Below are 23160 nucleotides of genomic sequence, written 5' to 3' on the forward strand. Positions count from 1 at the left end.
GCAATCCTGCGGGCCGGATCTGGCCCGCGGGCCATAATTTGCCCACTCCTGAGCTAGAGCCAAGAATATTCTTTCTTTAAATCCAAAATTGATTTAAAGGCAAGATCATTGTGAAGATCCACAGCTAAACTAGTGTGGAGATGCTAGAATGGTATCTTGTAAAATACATTGATTAACCATGAGGTGTTTATATCAAAACAAATTGCCTCAGAGTTACTTAGTGAAATGTGTGTGCATACGTGCCATGTAGAAATAATGCTATTAAATAAAGGTTGGCACCATCATTTGTCTTTTGTGGATCCAGTAACATTTTCTGCCACTGGCTTTTAGAGCTGAAATAAATTACTGCAGGAACTGAAGCTGGATCTATAGCTCTATTTGCTCAGCTTAAAGCCAAAATCTCACCAGGAAGGGTGAGGGAAGGGGTTGTTCTGAAGATATGGTTGAATGTAAAAAATGTTCAAAAAAATTTAAAAACCCCTAAAATATGAATCATAGAAGATTAGTGTTAGAAGAGACCTCAGGAGGTCATCTAGTCCAATTCCCTGCTCAAACAGGACCAACCCCAACTAAATCATCCCAGCCAGGGCTTTGTCAAGCCGGGCCTTAAAAATCTCTAAGGATGGAGATTCTACCACCTCCCTAGGTAACCCATTCCAGTGTTTCACCACCCTCCTAGAGAAATAGTTTTTCCTAATATCCAACCTAAACCTTCCCCACTGCAACTTGAGACCATTGTTTCTTGTTCTGTCATCTGCCATCACTGAGAACAGCCGAGCTCCATCCTCTTAGGAACCCCCCTTCAGGTAGTTGAAGGCTGCTATCAAATCCCCCCTCATTCTTCTGCAGACTAAATAAGCCCAGTTCCCTCAGCCTCTCCTTGTAAGTCATGTGCCCCAGGCCCTTAATCATTTTCCTTGCCTGCTGCTGGACTCTCTCCAATTTGTTCACCTCCTTTCTGTATGTGGGGGGCCCAAAACTGGATGCAATACTCCAGATGTGGCCTTACCAGTGTCAAATAGAGGGGAATAATCACCTCCCTCGATCTGCTGGCAATGCTCCTAATGCAGCCCAATATGCCGTTGGCCTTCTTGGCAACGAGGGCAGACTGCTGACTCATATCCAGCTTCTCGTCCACTGTAATCCCCAGGTCCTTTTCTGTAGAACTGCCGCTTAGCCAGCTGGTCCCCAGCCTGCAGAATCAGGCCAAGACTTTGTCATGTTCGTAAAGGGCTTGGTCATGCCAAGAGCTGATTGCTCTGGTCTCAATCCAGCACAGAATGTAAGCACATGCTTAACTTTAGGCATGTGAATAGCTCATTGGACTCAGTGGTAGTACTCACATGCCTGAAGATAAGAATGTGGTGAAATACTTTGCTGGTTCAGAAAACCAGGCCTTATTCTTCACCGAGTCTTATTCATGTTTACTTTGCAATGGGGTTACTTGCAGGGTAACCTGCTACTCACGTGAACAAGTATGGCAGCACTAGGCACTAAATAAACAATAAAGGCTAAGGGGTGAGATCCTGGCCCCATTTAAGTCCGGAGGAGTTTTGCCATTGACTTCAGTGGAGTCAGGATTTCAACCTGGATGCTGCACTTAGCTGCCTCTTATTCAGCTGTGCAGAGGGCACACGCAGAGAGCAGTGCCTGCTCCTCAGATACTCCTTCTCCTAGTGAGTGGTTGGGGATGGGGCAGAATCTTAGCTCAGTTTCACTAATCACGGGCTAGGCACGTGTGGGAGCTCAATTGTGATCTTTTGAGGGCTGCAATAACTTATTTCTCCTCATGCCCCACACCCTTCCCCCACACAGCACGAGGGGGCTGGTGTATTCATGTATCAATGCTTGCTAAGGCCTGAGCCTAAAGACACAGGCTAGCCCTAGAGATTGAATCTCAGGGCAGGTGCTGAGGGATTAATGACCAGCTTGGAGAAGTAACCAGACTGGTCATAAAGATCCCAGGAAACTCTGTGTCCAGAGGCTGAGTTATTGCTCTGATATAAGATGAAACAGGCATGGACTGAAACTGCAAGATTGTGGGCCAGATTCTGCTCTTCATTCACACTCATTTAAACCCAGAGCGACTCCACTGACATCAAGGCCTGGTGGTAGTTCAGATCACTAATGAGATTAGCTAATGTGCAGGTGGCTTGAGTTACTTCTCAACATTTATTTCAGTTTATAATAAAATGCATTTACAAAAAGCAGTAGCCAGAGAGGGATAGGTTCTAGCTTTGATTTTGACATATTACTCATTGCAACATTTCATACTGCTGATTGATAATGCATCTCTTAAGTAAGGCATTTGGTTTTGGTAACCATCATTCAGCTATTTAGGTCCAGAAGTGTAAAGATTAATTAGTCAGTGTTTGCACAGACTTTTGAAAATGTAAATTGTGTCTTAGATTCATGGAGGATAGGGCCATCAATGGCTACTGGCCAGAGTCCCTAGTCTCTGTTTGCTAGAAACTGGAATGGGTGATAGGGGATGGATCACTTGATGAATACCTGTTCTGTTCGTTCTCTCTAAAGCACCTGGCAACGGCCACTGTTGGAAGACCGGATACTGGGCTAGATAGACCTTTGGTCTGACCCAGTATGGCCGTTCATATGTAAATAGAGATATTCACAGGCCCAATTCTGATCTCCCTTATCCATGCAAAGATCTCTTTTGTGGGTTGTACCACTGAAATCAGTGGGCCAATTCATGTAAGTAGAGGGTGGCAAGATCTTGTCCTAGCTCAGTGATTCTCAATCTGTTCCTAACTGGACCACATTTTCCATATTGGGGACCCTCCCTCCCATTTAGTGGCAAGGAAAAGTGGTTACAACTTCCAGGCTGAGAACCCCTGTCCTGGTGCTAAATATGAGTAAAGATTACAACTTTAAACACCTGTTCTCTTTCCCCACTGTAGGTTGCTCCTGTAATTAAAGAGAGAATGATGAAGAAAGGCAGCATGATGTTAGGGTATCAACCCCACCGTGGCAAAGTCAACTTCTTTCGCCAGGTAGTGATCAGTCCCCAGGTGAGCCGTGAGGACATGGACTTCCTGCTGGACGAGATCGACTTGCTTGGCAGAGACTTGTAGCTGTAGTTCAACAGCACCAGGCGCTGCTTATATGCATGATGTTTACAGATCAAGAATATCAGCTGCGTAAATGGCACCATCACTACTGTTCTGAGAAGGTGATGTTTCTGAGAATGACCTCCTATATGCTAATAAGGCAGGTATTTGGCAGGTACCAGTGGACAGCCTGGGCCAGATTGGCCGCTGACATAAGTGGGCATGACATCATTAACTTCAGTGGAGTCATGCCTGCTTATATCAGCCATGAATTTAGCTCAGTGAGTATTAAAATCAAAGCACATCTCTAATACGTTAATATTTGAGCCTGGCATGCATTTAAGGATAAAGGCCCAGTTGGTGATTGAACTAGTGGGTCCTGTGGCTCTCTTAATGAAAGCCCCTAAACAGAAAATTTCCCAGCACAAAATGGGCCCAATCAGCCTTCGCCCACCCATAAACCTACCATGATTTTAGCAGAGCTGAGATTGAACTAGTGGGTCCTGTGGCTCTCTTAATGAAAGCCCCTAAACAGAAAATTTCCCAGCACAAAATGGGCCCAATCAGCATTCGCCCACCCATAAACCTACCATGATTTTAGCAGTGCTGAGAATGTTGGAATGGAGATAGTATCATTTTTTTTAACTTTTTGTCAACAGGAGATGTGTAAACATTTCTTTAGCAGCTTTAGACGCACGATAAAATTTTAATCAAAAAGTTAGAAAAATATATTTATCTTAAAGGGGTGTGTTTTATATGTAGGGTAGCTATTCATTAAGAATTGATGTAACAAAGCATTGTATTTATCATGGTTCCTTATGATATTCCTACAGATTTTAAAACCGCTAGCTCTCGTGTGATCAGTGTGTAATTCTTTTTTGGCGTTAAACTTAAGCTGCTGTATAAGTTAAAATTTGTCTGTGATTTTAGCATATGAACATTGTTAAAAAATAAGTGAAATACCAAAATTAAATTCTAACCTTTATAGTTATTCAGAATTACATTATATTTAGACAAATAATTTTGTGAGTGGTCTAGTTTAATTTTTTCTATCTATAAAATGATTCTTTCAATCATAAAAACAGAAATCATAAACGTATCTTTTGGTGGGAGTTCTAGCAGTAAATTTAAGGAAATGGCCACATTTTTCACTTCTAACTTGTGACACTAACTTACTTTGATGTTTTATTCTTTGTTCCATAATCTGTCTTTGAGGAAGCATTGACCAATATGAACTTTTTTGTTGTAATGTATCTGTATTGTTGAAAGCTGACTTTAAATGCAGTGCTGGATGTTTTCATTTCATGTATTGTGGTAGTATCAAGTATTGTAGAACATTCCCGTTTTCAGTCTCCAAGATACCAGTGTGGAAAGTTCGCCAGTATCAGTCACACTATCAGAGCAGTAGATGGGAACAAGAGCTTGATAGACCTCTGCAGAGTATACTGGGAATGGATACTTTTGAGCCATGGTAAACCATTAATATTATTGGGGAGTTCTTGATAAAAGTCATTGGCATAACATAACCCATTGGTTTTGCCCTGTAATACTTTACCGGTTCACATCATCAAACGCTACCTATGATTAAGGCTCCATGTTTGTCACGGAGGTCACGTGACCTCCGTGACTTCTTCAGCAGCTGGTGTGCCTGGCCCGGGGGCTGCCCGAGACACTCAGGCAGCCCCTGGACCAGGCGCGCTGACGGCTGCTGGGGCAGTCTTGGGCCCCCCCCCGCCCTCCAGCAGCAGGAGTTTGGGTGCTTACCTGGAGGGGGGAGGGCTGCCCTCCCTCAGCTCCTAGCTCCAGGTGCTGCCTCTGCCTGCAGGCACCACCCCACAGCCCTCATTGGCCATGGTTCCCAGCCAATGGGAGCTGCAGAACCAGGTCTTGGGGCTGAGCGGAGGCAGCAGCATGTGGAGCTCAGGAGCTGAGTAGGGAGCATGTCCCAGCCCTGCCAATCCTCCCCCATGGTGCGCCGCCCCCCCTCCCGCCCCCCGGCCGCTACTCTCCTCCCCGAGCACCCAAGGCGACCCGCCTGGCTGCACCCCATCCTGAGACCTTGGGGCTCCCCCTACCCCAGGCCGTGCCTCCCGCATCACCCCTCGAGCTGTCCCCCCCCCCAAGTTTTAGCCAGGGGTATATAGTAAAAGTCACAGGCTGTGAATTTTTGTTTACTGCCTGTGACCTGTCCGTGACTTTTACTAAAAATACCCGTGACTAAAACAGGTTTCAGAGTAGCAGCCGTGTTAATCTGTATCCGCAAAAAGAACAGGAGTACTTGTGGCACCTTAGAGACTAACAAATTTATTAGAGCATAAGATTTCGTGGACTACAGCCCACTTCTTCGTATGCATCCGAAGAAGTGGGCTGTAGTCCACGAAAGCTTATGCTCTAATAAATTTGTTGGTCTCTAAGGTGCCACAAGTACTCCTGTTCTTTTTTCGTGACTAAAACGTAGCCTTACCTTTGACTTCTGGGTATACCAGCCATCATAACATAATTTAAAACCCGGATCCAGAAAAGGACTCAAGTACCTGCTTAAAGTTAAGCACTTGGCAGGTCAGGGCCCAATTGCTCTTATAGACAGTCACCCTTTCTTGACTGGTGTGCAAAGAACCTAAAGAGCACTGAGTTATCAGAATTGCTTTGCTATTGCTTCTGTAGAGTAACCATTCTCTTTTTTGGCTTAGAAAGAAAAGTGTCAGGATTTTCTGATTCCGGCCCAGGTTCTCAGCTGGTAAAAGCCAGCCTAGCTCCATTCACTTGAATAAAGCTGCCCCAGCTTACACCAGCTGACGATTTGGTCCTCTGTGTTTACTACTAGTGAAAAGTGTCACCATGCTATTACCTTCATCTTAACAAATTACTGCTTTCCTTTATTTCCAGTGATTGAGACAGTCACAGTATACTTCTGGTTGTCTGTCTGAAATACCATAGTTCTAATTCTATCATAGTAGTAGCTGTATTTTTAAACAAAAGCCAAACCTGAACTTTTTTTGAATGTTTGCACAAAATATTTCTTGGGTTTACACTTGCACTGTATTTACTTTCTTGAAAGGTGAAGGTTAACCTTACAGTATGATGGAATTAACTTTTTGAGCTCTGTATTTTCTCTGTTGCTGTTGGCTCCCTGTAACACCTAAGGGATGTAAGAAGTGGGTCCTGCCTCAAGATTGTAACAGCATTTTCCTATAGTAGCTTATTTAGACCTAATAAATGCAAAATGTCTATTTTTTAGTCAATGATTTGAATAAAAAGTAAAGGAAATGACACTCTTCTAAAGGGAGGCTGTGCTTGTCATTTTTAAATCGAAAAACCAGGAATATAAATGTTGCCTTTAAAGAAGGGCAAAGGGTGAGTGCTCCAGATGGCAGAAGCAGCCTGGGTTTGAGAATGTCAGGTGCGCTCTGCCCCCTGCTGCAGGCAATGGGTTATTAATATGCGGCGGCAGAAGAATACTGCCCACATTATTTTTGAAAAACACCTGGGATAAGGAAGTATTACAGTTTTACTCCTCTTCTCAGTTAAACTGTCAAATGCAGAAGTTAAACTGTCTTTGCAGCAAGTGGGAGTGTTAATTTTCTGAAATATCTTGGTTGAAAATAAATGGATCACTCAACTCCTCCTCTTCTGGTCAGGGAATTACCATTGTTCAGAGCACTGAGCCAGATTCTTCCAATGCACAGATATAACTCAAGGCAGAATTTGACTCACTGTCTTTGGTTTCCTTTCTAATAATTACTGGTGTCTCAGTAGCCAAACGGTTTTAGATGTGTGCCTTTATGATTCTCATACGTGGATTTAGTATTATGGTGGTATCTGTCATAAAGGAAGTTCTTAGATTGAGAGTACAGTGAGCCAAATTGTACCCTCCCCTATGTGTATGCATAACATAAGAACATAAGAACGGCCGTACCGGGTCAGATCAAAGGTCCATCTAGCACAGTATCCTGTCTACCGACAGTGGCCAATGCCAGGTGCCCCAGAGGGAGTGGACCAACAGGCAATGATCAAGTGATCTCTCTCCTGCCATTCATCTCCATCCTCTGACAAACAGAGGCTAGGGACACCATTCCTTACCCATCCTGGCTAATAGCCATTAATGGACTTAACCACCATGCATTTATCCAGTTCTCTGTTAAACGCTGTTATAGTCCTAGCCTTCACACCCTCCTCAGGTAAGGAGTTCCACAAGTTGACTGTGCACTGCGTGAAGAAGAACTTCCTGTATTTGTTTTAAACCTGCTGCCTATTAATTTCATTTAGTGACCTGTAGTTCTTGTATTATGGGAATAAGTAAATAACTTTTCCTTATCCACTTTCTCCACATCACTCACGTTAGACTTACCGGTCTGTAATTGCCGGGATCACCTCTAGAGCCCTTTTTAAATATTGGCGTTACATTAGCTAACTTCCAGTCATTGGGTACAGAAGCCGATTTAAAGGAGAGGTTACAAACCTTAGTTAATAATTCCACAACTTCACATTTAAGTTCTTTCAGAACTCTTGGGTGAATGCCATCTGGTCCCGGTGACTTGTTAATGTTAAGTTTATCAATTAATTCCAAAACCTCCTCTAGTGACACTTCAATCTGTGACAGTTCTTCAGATTTGTCACCTACAAAAGCCGGCTCAAGTTTGGGAATCTCCCTAACATCCTCAGCCATGAAGACTGAAGCAAAGAATCCATTTAGTTTCTCTGCAATGACTTTATCGTCTTTAAGCGCTCCTTTTGTATCTCGATCATCAAGGGGCCCAACTGGTTGTTTAGCAGGCTTCCTGCTTCTGATATATTTAAAAAACATTTTGTTATTACCTTTTGGAGTTTTTGGCTAGCCGTTCTTCAAACTCCTCTTTGGCTTTTCTTATTACATTCTTGCACTTAATTTGGCAGCGTTTATGCTCCTTTCTCTTTGCCTCACTAGGATTTGACTTCCACTTTTTAAAGGAAGTCTCTTTATCTCGCACTGCTTCTTTTACATGGTTGTTAAGCCACGGTGGCTTTTTTAGTTCTTCTACTGTGTTTCTTGATTTGGGGTATACATTGAAGTTGGGCCTCTATTATGGTATCTTTAACAAGCGCCCATGCAGCTTGCAGGGATTTCACTTCATATATCAGTAACGTGGAGCATAATTATTTCTTGGGAATTTTGCTTCTCTCTCCATCTGCAATTTCACACACATCATACAGTTACAGTGCATGCAGGAGAAATAATCTTGGACTGAACGTCATAGCCCAAATTTTGGATTTTTATACTACGAAGAAGTTTCTTTGATTTGTCAGTGCTGTAGTACGTCTGGATAGAATTTTACAAGCAAAGGATGCATATCCCCCATAAAGCAAAGAAGATTAACTCCGTCTAACCCTAAGAAATGTTATCATATCCTTCCTCATACTGGGTAGCACCATAGTCTACCCTTCCTTCAGTGGGTCTGCTCATGGTGTAGTGAGAGTCAGTGAGAATCAGAATCTGGCCCCTAACGTTGCTGGTATATTTAAATGTGCATCTTGCAAATACACAGAAGCTAAACAATCTCCTTGGTCACAGGGTTAAATAATGATTTTTAAAGTATTCATTTAGAAATTTTTGTACTCTGTAAAATTGTTTAATCACTTTAAGTCTAGCCTGGGTCTTCGTCCTGTCCTGGGGAGGTGATGGAGATGAGAAAATACAGATAATAAAGCTCCTTTGTGCTTCAGGAGAATGGATGTCTACGACGTAGTGTATAGTGTCTAGACATGCCACCCCTTATTTCTGGGTTATTTTAGAAGGGGTTACCTCAGTGAGGACAGAATCTGTCATGTTCTAGGAAATGGCCATTTTAGAGGCATGGACTGCTGCTGCTTCTAAAGAAATCACCTGGGAGTGGTTTTGCATGCTATCAAAAACTCTTTGGCTTATCTAGGGTGTTTGCTGTGCCCTGTCTCAGTCACTAGCTGTGTACCAGTCAGACTAACTAGGTTTATCTGCCCTGAGTCCTCCTTAAACTTCTATTTTGAAGGGATTGAGGTTTATCCTTATTGGCATCACACAGAACTGAAGTCTTCTCACTTATAGCTCTAAATGCTGCTTGAACATGCTCTCCAAATAGCCCTGCCCTTTAAGGGTCATAGGCTATCAGTCTCATTTTACTAATTCAGTAGATCCCTTGCTCCCAAGACGTAAGCCAGAGGGCTTGTCTGTCCAGAACATTAAATGGGATGCCCTGACAAAGAATGGTAAGCAGCTGTAGCCACAATGTAAAAATAATCTGCAGCCTAAAGAGTTAGTTTTTCTTTATTTGTTTTTAATGCCGGAGTTTCTAGCCAAGTCTGTCTTGCGCCATGCTAACCTGAATTGAAACTGCTCCAGACAACAGAGGAGTGATGCCAAAATTGAATATTCTATTGTCCCATCTACCATCACTGGAAATGGAACCTGGGTATCCATATTAGTGGGACTAGTGGGAAAAAAATGGATTTGAGGCTCAGTTTGGGTTGCATTGTCACCATGTAGGACTATGTTTGATCTATAGTACTGATGTTTTCTCAGCTCAGTCAGGAAGTCCCAAATCTACAGCTTCTTCTTTAACATACCCTACCTCCTCCTCCTACTTCCTGGACTGAGAGGTGTGGTGGCTGGACTTGACAGCATCAGCCTGAGGAGAAGGGATATTGCATGGTGGAGTGGGATTTACTGCAGACAGAAGTCTTCTCCTAGTTTCTAGCTTATATGTACTCTCATGGATCCATCCATCCATTTTACCATATACCATGTTCATCCCTCTAATTTCTGAGAGCCTCCTTCCTGCAGCCCCAAACCGGATATAGCCCTTTCTCCCCATTCCCTACCCCCATCGACTCAACAAGACGCTGGGGTGTGATCATTTTGTGAGATGCACAGTCACCTGGCTCCTGGAAATTAGCCTACCTCTAGATATCCTCCACCTGTGAACAGCCCAGTTTCCTATAGGGGAGTTGGTTGATGTTGGTAAAGCACTTTGAAAATATCAGCAATGTATGCAGTAAGGTAAATGCTAAATATTGTTATTACAAGCTGAAATAATGCAATTGCACATATTATGTCACAATTGCCCATGCTAATTGCAGGTTAGATGCAATCAAAACAGCTCTGTTGGGTAAATGCACTGTGTATGAGAGATCGTGGTGCAGGGTTTTGTTTTGTTTTTCTTTAAATTGAATCTAACCCTACACAATTATATGTTTTTTGCTTTGGATATACAATTAGATGTTATTACGCTAATTCTGTAACTACACAATAATCAACCAGAAATTACACTGAAAAGCAAAAGAAAACCAGGAAATTTGCACAGCAAGAAGTACAATAAAAAGGATGTGAAAGGTTGTGTGACAAACCTGTGAATGGAAATAATTTCAGGGTGACGGTTAAACCTTCATTTGATGTAATTTTCATTAATGAATTGTTGTGTGTTATGTGACTGTTCTAAAGCACCATTTGAACAATGGAGTTGTGAACTGATAAGTACTGCAGCCAATCAAACTCACATATGTAAATATTTATGCACCCTGACAAAAAATATAGTTGTCTGTTTACTCTGGATGAGCCCTTTGAAAGGAATAATTTTCCTTTGCATTATGGCAATGTTTTACACATCTCAACATAAAGCTTGTTTTAAAGCATTCAAAGAAAACATCATCTTGGTAACTGGGACCTGATCATAAAATATTATTGAAAATGGGGTCTTGGAAAAAGTCTAATGCCAATAAAGATGTTAAAGCCTTTAATTGAAACCCTGTAAGTTGAGTTGGTTGACATTTTTCAAATATTTTTTTCATCAAAAATTGGCTTTTTTTTTTTTTAAATTGGAAACTCCCCTTTTTTTAAGAGTGGTTTTCCCTATGCTTTGATCCTACAAGGAGCTCTGTGGGAGGACTCCTGTATCCATAGAGATCCCGCAGTGGGTGAAAATGCAAATATTCCAGAACAGCATTGGATGGTTGCTGAGGAGCAGCCAGCCGCAAAGGGAGGTAATTTCCTCTTTACCGCCATCAGAACTGATTCAGTAGTTTAGTTTGTTCCATTAGCCATTATGATTACAGCTATTTAGCTTCCTTCAAAGAGAGTTGTTTCCCGGGGTGCTTCCCCCAGGCACTGGTCAGGTGGCCAGATGCCACTTGAGGGGGGTAACAACTGCTCTCTTGGGAATTTTAGTCAAATTCCCTTTGCATCCCTGAATTAATCTCTAGATATCCCAACAGGTTTATAACTGGACTAATACAGTATATTTACTACTGTATATTTAGTGCAGCTACAGTCAGGCCCACACCCAAAGGTAAAGATTTGCAAACATTAGGCCCTAATTTTCTGTAGTACCATAAGTGAGAGTGGCAAAGGGTGAGAGATGTTTCCTGGAAGGTCCAGGGTCTCCGAGCAGTAAGCTCCAATGAGCACTCAGGTCTAGTAGACAGCTCTATAGTTTGGTTAAAGTTACACTCTGTGTTTTGGTGAATTAACTAAGTGCCTCAGAGTGGCTTGAGAAGAAACAATTTCTTAGGAGGAATTTGAAAGAAGAGCAGGTGATAACTTCCCAAACAGGGAGTGGGTATGAATTAGCAGTGGTACACAAAACAAAGGGCTTGGCTACACTAAAGAATGCATTAAAGCAGCCCCAGGTGCCCTAACTCATGACCAGTCCACACTGGCAAGGCACTTAGAGCGCCTGAACTCTGCAGCTGGAGTTAAGGTGACCAGACGTCCTGATTTTATCGGGACAGTCCTGATTTTAGGGGACTTGTCCCACGTCCCGCCCTTACATCGGTCAGTACGCACTTTGTCCCGATATCGGGGGACCGTCTGGTGGAGGACACAAGCCACTGCTGCCGGCTCCGCTCACCTCTTCTTCCTGGGCCTGGGGCAGCACAGCTGAACTCCCGGTGCTCGCCCGCCGGCCGGCCGGAGCCTGCAGAATGCTGCAGCCCCACTCCCCAAGCACGCACAGAGTTGGCGAGTAGATCTCCGCTGTGGGGGTGGGGGTGGGTGGCGGGGGGGGGGTCTTGTAGGCACCATCTGCGCGCCCCCCCTCGCCCCCTCGACCCTGTGCGACCTTAGGAGTCACAGGGACGGGACCTGGATGCTTCCTGGGAGCCGCTCCAGGTAAGGCTAGCACTGCCTGAGACTCACCTGGCCACCTGGCAGGTCCCTCTGGCGGGGGGGGGGCTCTTCGTGTTGCCCCCCCTCCCTCCCCAAGGGGGGGAGGTGGAGACGGCGCAGAGGCAAGCTGGGGCGGGGCGTGGAGCTGCCAGTGATTTCTCAGTTTTTCCTGTGCTCTGGCAGTTTTTTTTGTTTTTATTTTGCTCCACCTCCTGCTTTTTTTTTGGTTCTGCCACTGACTTGTTTTTTTGCCTCCCCCCCCCCCCCCCCCCCGTCCCGATATTTGACCTCTGTCATCTGGTCACCCTAGCTGGAGTGCTCCTGGTAATCCACCTCCATGAGAAGCATAACGCTTGCTGCACCTTGGCTGAAACGCCCCAGCATCAGTGTGAACGAGGTGTTGCATTACTGCGCTGTGATCGGCCTCCAGAAATGTACCATAATCCCCTTAAGTCAAGTGGCCACTCTTGCCATTGTTTTGGACTCGGCTGCAGCCATGCCCATATGCCCTTCCAAAGCTCCGCTTCTGACAGCTGCCTGCTTATCTGCTCTGGGCCAAAGCAACCATTATTGTGGAATGTTGCTGCTGTGAATGAAAGAGAGAGAGGCAGGGAGAAGGAGGCTCTGCTGCTGCTGTCTGAACTTACAAGACCACATGCTGACATGCTCTCAGCCCCCCCCCCCATAACCCACTCTCTCTCCCCCCACATCCGCACAACACACTTTCCCTAGTGCGCTCTCCGAAGGCGGGTTTAACTCACAGCTCTCTACATCTGCAAGTGTAGCCATGCCCAAAGACCACACCTGCCGTTGTAACTACCTGCTCGCTAAGCCTTGCCACTGTAGGATTGTCCTCTGATAGGAACTCTCTTTCTCAGCAGGCCTTTCTGGGAAGTGGCCTTTTAAATCTGGCAGGCAGCAAGAGCTGGAGCTTTAAAGTGGTCATTTTAGGACTGGCTGCTGCCTCTCCCTCTCTTCCAGATGGTACAGGTTCTTAATGCCTCTTTTGCATTTGCTCTCTTATTTCTGAGGGCATAGCACACTTTCATTAGGAGGGTGCTCCATGCATTGAGCCACTGTCAGAAAGGCACAGAGTTGGGACTTGGAGAATGAAAGGAAAAGGAGCTCAAGGCTGGCACAAAGATGGAGCAATTTTTTGCAGTTTTGCCACCTGAGTCTCTGTGGTGTCCTTTGTTAGCCTACTAGGTTTATGACATATGTTCTGGTAGAGGTTTTAATATAGATAAATAACCAATTTTTAGGCAGAACCATGTAGCCACGAGTGCAGTACTGGAGTAAAGAGTACTGTTATTGACTGTGTCCTTGTATATGGAATATATTAAATATAGTAGTTGGAACTGAAATCTTTGTATGAAATAGTGTGTTTTTTACAGGAGGTTTTTGCTTTTTATTTGTTTTATTGGGGGAAGGGTGGCTGACAATTCTTGCTAGTTCCTGATAGATATAAGAGCTGTGCTAATCTGCACTTCTGTATTATTTTATATTATTTGTTCTTATGAGAGAAATTAATCATATTGGCTGCAGGAAAAGTGGGCAATTAATTTTACAGCTGAATGCTTGAGAGTAGGTCAGATGCCTGCGCCCATCTTTGTTTCCTTTCCTGTATGTCCTCCCTAATAGTGGCTTATCACATTCATAATTGGAATGGATTAATTTTAGAATGGGAATGACTCCTCTAGCAATCCTAATTACCTTTCCTGATGGAGCCACAAACTTTGGTGAACAACCTGCAAACATTTGGGATTCTGTTTGTATATACTTTATAGTATGAATTATATTGGGGGTTGCGTGCAGTGCGGTGATCGAGCTGGCAATTTTGGGGGATTTTGTTTGCTTGTTTAACTTTTTGTATTCAGCTATATAGTGAACTATCCTAACCTATATTAATTACCAGTTCTGGGGGTATTATCCACTACACCATTAAATATCAGCGTCTGCCAGTGACAAACAGATACATCAAAATAAATACGGGTGGCACGTCTCATCAGGAAAAGCTCTAGATAACAAAAGGCTGGATTCATACCGGCTTTAACCCCATTGACTTCAGGGGTGATCTAGCAGGGATGAATTTGACCGAATACGTGGCACTCAAATAACAATATATGTCTGCTGACATCTCAGAGCTTCCTCCCACCCCCACAAGAGGCCATGACTGTAGCCTGGATTTGTTGGGAGTAGCCATGAGGCCAGCAAAGCAGCTGTGCTCTAAGCTTCACTCTCAGGCACCTGGAGAGAAGGGCTGACTAGGAATGATAGCAGCAGAGTTTGTAGGATTGCTTTCTCTGAGGAAACACCTTTCCCCAGCAAGGTCACTTACTCATTCTGGAAAATTTGTCCAGATAAGAAGATCCCAATGAAAAAAAGTCTCTAGTAGTTTTATTTGCTCTAATAAACATTTGATTTATACAAAACAAACACTGTTTAAAATGAAAATAAGTGCATGAAACATTTGATAAAGAAGAGTATATATCCACATTCCTATTTCATACATGATGGACAGGTGAAATACTCCTTAGAAGAATAAAAAATTCCCTTTACATGTAGTAGTAAAAATGTCAGTAGTGTCAGGGACTACTGGATGTTATTCCTTGGCCTCTACCCTGGAGTGAGGAAAAACAGGCCATGATACAATCTTATGCTACTATCCAGTTTGTGAAAATGGCTTGCTTTTCCTCTCCAGGCAGTTACTGGAATGCATTCTCCAAACCCACCACTAGAGGTCAATGGGCCATAGCTCTGCATAGATGATACATCAACACACCAAACGGCATTTATAGTAACAATGTTATTGATGTTTGCAGCACAAAGTAGCTAAGCAGTATTCCTTTTTCCCATAGCGCCACCATTCAAGCTAAAATAGTCCCCCTATAAAATCCAGCATAGTATTTTCTGAATCCAGTTTTAGTTGTTGACTTTCTGCACCACTCTTTAAATATCTCTATGTAGTTTATTATAAAAGCAGATACAAAAACATTTTAAATAAAATATTTTCACCATAAATCTTAACTTCTATGTGAATAAACATGTTTCCTATTGATTTATAAAGCAGTCTCCTAGAAAAATATCAATGTCTGTCTGACAAAGGCTTTTATAATTGCACTGGACACACTTCTCTCTCTCTCTGTTTATTAATGGAGAATTGTTTTGTTAATTTCCATGGTACATTTTACTCCTCTGTGAGAAGATCACAGAAGACACCTGAAGACAAAACTGGTAGGAAATACTGACCGCTGATAGCTTTACTTTAAAGTCCAATATGAGGCCAACTTCAAATCTCAACCTCTTGGAGGGCTAGAAGAATGTAAGCAATGTCTGATGGGTGAATTTTGGAATGTACATTTTTTGCTAGTTATACTGAATAGCTGGGAGCAGCTCTAACTACTGTGTATGTGCAGTACGTGACAATCTTATGTTAAAGTGTTCCCACTGCACCCAGAGCTGCATAGGAATTCAGAAATGGAGGACATTAACGTTCTTTCCTAGCTTTTGCAAATAAGGCATGAAAGAGTCTGAACTAAGAAAAACTGAAAAAAGAACTGGATAAGTTCATGGAGGATAGGTCCATCAATGGCTATTAGCCAGGATGGGCAGGGATGGTGTCTCTAGCCTGTTTGCCAGAAGCTGGGAGTGGGCGACAGGGGATGGATCACTTGATGATTACCTGTTCTGTTCGTTCCCTCTGAGACACCTGGCATTGGCCCCTGCTGGAAGACAGGATACTGGACTAGATGGACCTTTGGTCTGACCTCCCTCTAGCTTTTCTTGTGTGTCAAGAAATTAGACATGCTATGTATAAAAAGAGTGTTTTTAGATCAATACATGAAGAGTAAAAAAAAAAAAAAAAAGAAGTACTGCCTTTCATCAGAATGTACAGCAAATGCAAAACATCTGGATTAGCATCGGTCTTGCCTGATTTCCTAGGATGGGGGGAAGGAAACGTGTTCCTCTGATATTTTGCAGCCTGCTAGCATGAAGTGTAAATTCAAAGCAATAAACATATAAGGGAGAATGACTTTGTATGGAGACACGTTAAGAGTTAAAAACACAACCCCTCTCTTTTGGAATATTTTGAGGAACATAGTTGAGCCTCTGAGCGCATTGGTGACCCACTGAACAATACATACTAAACCTTTTGAAACCAGCTGCAGAACTGATTGCATAGTTACTGCAGAACTGAAACAGACTCTGAGGCCAAATCTGTCTATCTGCTGTGAATAAGCTCTCTAAAATACAGAGCAGCAAGGCAACAGCAGGATATGTACAGATATATGATTTGAAAGCCACCTTTCTATTGCCTATTGTTCCTATGCATTTGGTGAGGTGCCTAGCATGTTGTTGCTGGTATCATGAGAGACCTCTCCCTTTGTTTCCTAAGGAGAACCCTGCCCATTTAGGTACTGGTAGTTTCCTGGAAGCACATTTTACTCTTTCCAGAGTATGGCTGTATATATAAGAATAGCTATTCTGTAGTTATATACAGACATTAATAAAGTGCAAATATTATTGGCTATTGTCAAATCTTGTTTCCTGAGGAAGTGCTAACACAGCTTAGCCATGACAAGATCTAAGGCAGCCACGGTATGACACCAACTCCCTATTTTTGGTTCACACAAATTCTTGTCCCTCTGCGGAGACACCACTTAAAAGGAGTGGCAAGATCCTCAGTACTTCAGGAAGCAAGTCCAGGCATTGATCAGGACCTCTTCTTTTTCCAAGCTGCATGAGTTCAGGAGCAACCTCCCTCCTTTACGCAAGCCTAAGCTGGTTGCTACTTGGTGGTGGTCACAGAGCAGTCTTCTGGGATTTTCTCCTCTGAACAACTTCTTCCTGAGAGTCTGTCCTGGTGCTCAAGCTCATTGAAACGCTCAGCCACGCACTGCGCAGTGAGCCGGGCTTCGGGGTCGTGATCCCAACACTCAATAAGAGTCTCACACACCATCTGGATACCCTGCAATGGGCACAGAAACACAGCAATGAATTCCTCTACAGGATGGTTAGGTCTCGGGCAATGCAAACACTTGTGTGTGAGTAACTTTGTGCGACTTCTTGGGTGAGCAAAGTTACTGGCGGACGTAAGTGTTTACAGAATTCGTCTCAATCATCTGATGTGAAGTGTAGTGAGAACTCTATATAAAAATACTGCACTATTTACAGTAGATCACAGCAGAGTTACTACAGGTTTTGGACCAGTACTGTAGTATAAAATACAGTGGACCATTACTGCAGAATTCAGCAGTGTGTTTTAGAAGTGTGATATGGTACATGATACCCTCACTATTACTGGTCAGCTGATCATGAAGAGGGTAGTGGGAAATCCAAGTGAAATCTGGAGAAAAACTAAAGTATCAGGCCTCAGTTCAGGTCCTTGTAGTTTCTTGGATCTACGTAGAAACATTAGCCCTGATCTTGCAGACACACATTACTCACAGGTATTTGGCTGTAATTGCAATGCTGCTGCACATGTTAATTGGAAATAAAAACAGCTGTGTCTTAGCAATATCTTTATAAACAAGAGATATTTGCCAGGAAATTGTGTGTTTTGCTTTCTGGCACTAAAGGCCATTAAGCAGGATTTATATTAAACTTTTTATTGAAAAAATAACACTTCACAATACCACATTAATAATTTCCCTAATTGGTGATGTTGACTGATGTCAATGTTAATAGCAGAACGTTACTGTCTATATACAAATAACATTCATTTTCTGCTTGCATTGAAATTACAAGCAGTAAATTAAATTAAATATTAAACATTAACTTGGAATCAATAGTGCAACAAGTCTCATTAAGGGGGAAAACATTGCAATATGTAAATCTATTCCAGAATGTTATCACTATGAATAATGGGTTCATTACCAAAACACAACTGCAGAGAAAGAAAATTAATATGGAGGAGCCATTACAGTAAGAGCAACTTAGTACTAATTTTGAAATCAGTAGAACGAATTCTGGGGTAGATTCCCCACCTGGGATAAACTGTGATAGCTCCATTGAAGTCAATGCCCTGTTGAATTTTAGGTGGCGCTGCATGGAAAGTTGAGGATTTATCTGGTGGGAACCAAATCTCCTTTTATTAAAGCTCCTTATCAGTGAGATCAAATCCAGTACTGTCAATTTCCCTAAATTATCCTTTCGATTAAATCTCACTTACGGCCAGATTGTGCACAGCCCCTGGAAGTACACAGACTGTGCTCTTCCCAGTTTGCCATTCTAGGGGGCCTGTTGGGTAAGCACCATAATCTCTCCATAATGGTGTAGTTAGGGAGCAGCAACTATCCTGCCACCTGGTTCCACAGGGCAGCAGCTAATGAGAAGCACTCACCTGTTGCCAGACAAGGGGCAAAGCGTCCTAGGGTTCTCTAGCAATTGCTCTAAGGTTTACAGGGCATCTGTAGCTCATCTAGTAGTGCTGGCAGCAGAACTGGAGTGTTTCCCTGCTCCTGTTTCTCTGAGACAATCAGGCTGGTTCCTGCCCTCATTTATTTGGCCCTACTTCGGTAGTGACTGGCAAGTGTGTTCTTCTGTGAGCAGCTGTCAATTTATTTCACTGATGTGATCGACAGGCTCCGGACTGGGTTGTCTGCTTTTGTGGTACCAGCCAGCGCAGGCATTGAGAAATACACAGCCTTGCCTGGTTTTCAGACAGTTTCACTCAGGACTTGTCTGCACAGTGCCACAGTCCCGTCTCCGGGGGGGATGAACTGTACAGCGCTCTAATGTGTTGCACTCTCACTGCACTGTGTAGATTCCACTGGCTTAAACGACAAGGTACCTAGTTTGCACGGACATAGTCCAGTTTCAAACGGGACCACGTTAACACACGCTAGGCACCTCTGAGTCTGAGCCTGAGCCAGCAGGGTCTATACAAGGCGGTTGGAGCGCTCCACAATTCACACCCCTGTAGTTCAGACTGTGACAAGCCCCTAGTGAGGTTTTGACTGAGATTAGAGGGCTGTGACTAACCACATGTAAGACGAACCCATGTTCTTCAGGATGGTTAAGGCCAATAAAGAGGTTCAGAGCCCACAACTGAAGAGCATTGTTAATGCTTCCCTTGCAAAGCCCTTAACAAGCTGAAACTGCCCCTCCTCTGTTGCCTTAACCCATCAGATCAGCTGGCATGTTCTTGCTGATGGTCCCTAGGGAAAAATTCTGAGTCTGACAGCAGTTATTTCTCAGCTGAAGGGAGCCTCATATGGAATTTTCTCCCCTTTGACTCTTCAGAGCCTGAACTGGAGTGCTTTAGGGGGCAATATATTTCACTGAGATTTGGCTGATTGATTTGGGTTTGGTTTCTAGTTAACGTGGATCATTTAGGGTAGAGATTGTCTCTTCTGAGACCACGGGTGCAGTAGAACGTCACTGCCCTGCACTAATGGGGTGGGGTTGGAAGAGGAAACCCAGTGCAGAATGATGAGGTGTGTGATTTCCTAACGATGTGAATGGGCAGGAGCACCAGCACCGCAAGCCAATTAAGAAACTCTAGCCCTTTTCTGAACAGATGGTGCAGTCTGTTCAGCCCTCTGCACCCCAGGGCACTGGATGAGGGACTGTGTCTGGACTGTATCACCCCTACTCAGGGCAGTGGCTGAATGCTACAGTCTCTTGCATGGCATGTTCTTACCTGGTGGTTGAGCCAGGAGCTAGGGATCTCTGGACGCCCTCTATCTCGCAAGACATTGTCCTTCATGCTTTCAACACAAGGGTGCTCTCGTACTTTAGAACCAAATGGGGGTTCATAGTCTTTCACTTCTGCCAAGGGAATAAGTAAACACAGAGACTCAGATGGGGTTGCCTGTTACAGTGGTGCCAAGAGCCCTTTACAGAAGTAGGATCAGTTGCTTAACTGCCACAGCCCATGGTGTACCAGCTGACCAGCTTCAAATAAAGCCACACCTGTGGCTTTTCCTAAAATGTAAGTATTTTTTTTTCCTTTTTCCTGGTGGGCTCATTCTATCCTCATTTGCATTATGCCCCAATACTTACTGACATTAACAGCAATCACCGCATCATAGTGACTCTCAACAATTTGGGAGTCTGATCCAGGAGCCCTCATTCAGGCAAGAGCTTTGCCTGAGCAGAAACTGCAGGACTGGCCCCTTTGGGCTGACCTAGTTTGCAAATCCAGGGAAAATACTTTGAGGGTGGACATCCAAGTGAAATCTGTTCAGGGTTTACATATGAATGTGGCTGGTCTCTAAAGGAGAACAGCATCAGAGGGGTAGCCGTGTTAGTCTGAATCTGTCAAAAGCAACAGGACCCTCAGTTGTTTTTTAAAGGAGAACAGTTGCTTGAGAAATTCAAAGGTGCCGCTTATTAAGGCAAGAAGCAGTGCTAAAAGCTGGTGTATAGGCCTCCCAGGTCACTACAGAGAAATGATCACTGGAGACAAGCGTGTACTCCCCCTCCTCCCCCCCCCCCGGCAAATATTAATTTGAAAAGGGACGGGGGGAAGAGGGGGAAGATAGATTCTGACCTATTGGCACTATGTAGTGGGCCTGGATTCAAGACAGGAGTCCTTCCACTCTAATTTTTGTTTGTGTTCTCCATATTTTTGTATGGGTGCACATGAGTGTGTGTGTGAGAAAGACTAAGCCATATGGGACCTTTGGAGAAAACTCAAGAAATCTCTGGGAGTGGCAATATTACAGTAAATGCTGACACAATGTAGAAAATGCTGTGGTTTCTTTGGAAACAGATGGAGAAGTTACTCCCAGGGAAAGGCCTAATGACTTACTGGTACTGGATAAAGATTTATGAGATTGGCCTGTTCTACTGCCTATTGTTTCATTCCAGGAATTAATTGAGGGCCCTTTGAAAATGTGACATATATAAGAAAAACTGAAATGTAATTGACAAGATATTCTAGTGATTGCATTTACATACCTAGAAGATGCACAAGAAGGAATGGGATGAAGGGCAATATTATAATGCTATAGGATAAATCAATGGTACAGCCTCAGCTGGCATACCATGCAGCACATCTTGCAGGCTATTTCATAATTAAAAATTATTCAGAGAAAGGTGACAAGAATGATCCAGGGCCTGGGGAAATTCTTGTATGAAGAGAGATTGAACACATTGGGGATGTTTACTTTAGAAAGGAGACGAATAAGAGGGGACACGATAAAAAGTGCTTCGTATAATGACACAAACAATAGAGAAGGTAGAACAGGAACTTGTGTTATGAGACAGGGAGAACAGAAGAATAGGAGACATTCAATGAAACTGAAGGGTGGCAAATTCACAGGATAAAGGAAATACTTTTTTATACAATGCATAATTAGTCTGTGGAACTCATTGTCACAGGCTGTTGCTGAGACCAGGAATTTAGCAAGATTCAAAGAGGAATTTGGAATCCACTTTATATGGGTACCAAAAATCTCCAGAGTTACAACACTTACTGATCATGACAAGTTATGAAAGGAATATTAAAGCTCATGCTTCTGAGCTTAAGCCAATCTCTAAATACTGGAGATCAAGATGAGATTGAACGTGGGGGCAGGTTATCCCACATATGCTTTGGTGGAGTGGGGTTCTTACACCTTCCTCTGAAGCGTCTGGTACTGTCCATTGTCTGAATACTAGATCAATTGGTCCATAAGTCTGATCCAGTATAGCAGTCCCTAAATTCTTAGGACTACATCACTGTCTTTAAGTCTTGAATATAATTAAACAAGCATTCAATTAAGGGCCAGAGTCTTCCAGTCTTGCTCCTGCTGATTAGTACCTTGATCCACAGATAGTTCCACCAGCAGAGTAAGAGTGCTCAACGGGAGTCTGGCTAGCAGAATCTAGCCCTTAAAACCAAATGGAAACTGCCGTCTTGACAGTCTGATGCCATGAGTACAATGCAATGCCTGCACAATGAAAAAGCAGATACATCCAGTTTCAAAGTTGTTGCAAGCTTTAACCATTAATGAGCAAATCTAATTAAAATCAATATCAGAACCATGCAATACCTTGGAAAGTGTTCTGTTTTGTCAAGAATTCTAACGGGATCGGCCTTCCCTGACTCCTGAGCTATTTGTTACTACTATTTATCATTTGACAATGGCAGTGCCTATGCACCTGGTCAAAGGATCACGGCCCTATTGCAATATATACAAACAACAGAGAAGAGAGTCCCTTTCCCAAGGAGCTTACAGTTCTAGTCAGTCAGGACATGATAGGAGGATAGAACAGACAAAGGCCGGAGGGAGGGAGGGAAGAGTAGGAGGATGAAACCATTTCCTGCTGGAAAGTATCAATAAAAAGGCAGCCACATTAAGAGACACCAGCACCATCCACTGTTATGGGGGATATAGTGACAAAGTTGTTTGCAGTGTTGCTGTAGTCATGTTGGTCCCAAGAGAGGAGAGAAACAAGGTGGGTGAGGTAATCTCTTTTATTGGACCAACTTCTGTTGGCGGAAGGGACAAGTTTTTGAGCTACACAGACGTGGATGCTCATGGTTCAATGCTGGATACTCTTAATTTTTATTATGTTAGAAAATGGCAAATGATGCATTTCTGAGCAGGTGATCAAGAATTTTTTACTTATGATTCAAGTCAAGCTCTATGTGAATGGAAATTCAAATTCAATGAAATATACAAAAACATTTTAACTTTGTTAAAATAAAACTCCCTTAAATGTGCTGGATACACAAGAAAAAAGTTTCTCACAGACTAAAACATGTTTTGCATTTAAAACTAACTTATTTATTAAGCAAAGGAACTATAATAAAGAATTAAAGGAGAGTAATGCAAATCAACCTGGGTTTATGGAAAATACATACTGTCAAATTAACTTGATATCCTTTTTGATGAGATTACAAGTTTGGTTAATGTAATATACCTAGACTTCTGTAAAGTGTTTGATTTATTTCCGCATGACATTTTGATTAAAAACTAGAGCAATATAAAATTAACATGGCAGACATTAAATGGATTACAAAATGTCCAACTGATAGGTCTCAAA

The 23160-nt window shown here is 43.1% G+C and overlaps 2 protein-coding genes across 4 annotated transcripts in view; one reads left to right on the forward strand and one right to left on the reverse strand.

The window, feature by feature from the left end:
- Positions 1-5397, forward strand: part of GADL1 (glutamate decarboxylase like 1) — a 104194-nt gene extending 98797 nt beyond the window's left edge. The window contains exon 15 of the mRNA XM_054020610.1: positions 2919-5397. Within this exon, the coding sequence (XP_053876585.1) occupies positions 2919-3092 (174 nt within the window). The 3' untranslated portion in view covers positions 3093-5397. The remainder of the gene's footprint in view (positions 1-2918) is intronic.
- Positions 5398-14560: 9163 nt separating this feature from the next.
- Positions 14561-23160, reverse strand: part of TGFBR2 (transforming growth factor beta receptor 2) — a 78674-nt gene continuing 70074 nt past the window's right edge. For all 3 annotated transcript variants that reach the window (XM_054019867.1, XM_054019866.1, XM_054019868.1), the window contains 2 exons: positions 19826-19953; positions 14561-17149 (listed from right to left, as the gene is read on the reverse strand). In XM_054019867.1, coding sequence (XP_053875842.1) covers positions 16970-17149; positions 19826-19953 — 308 coding nt within the window. In that variant the 3' untranslated portion in view covers positions 14561-16969. The remainder of the gene's footprint in view (positions 17150-19825; positions 19954-23160) is intronic.

The sequence above is a fragment of the Malaclemys terrapin genome, chromosome 2, assembly GCF_027887155.1.
Source record: "Malaclemys terrapin pileata isolate rMalTer1 chromosome 2, rMalTer1.hap1, whole genome shotgun sequence".
Taxonomy (NCBI): Eukaryota; Metazoa; Chordata; order Testudines; family Emydidae; genus Malaclemys; species Malaclemys terrapin.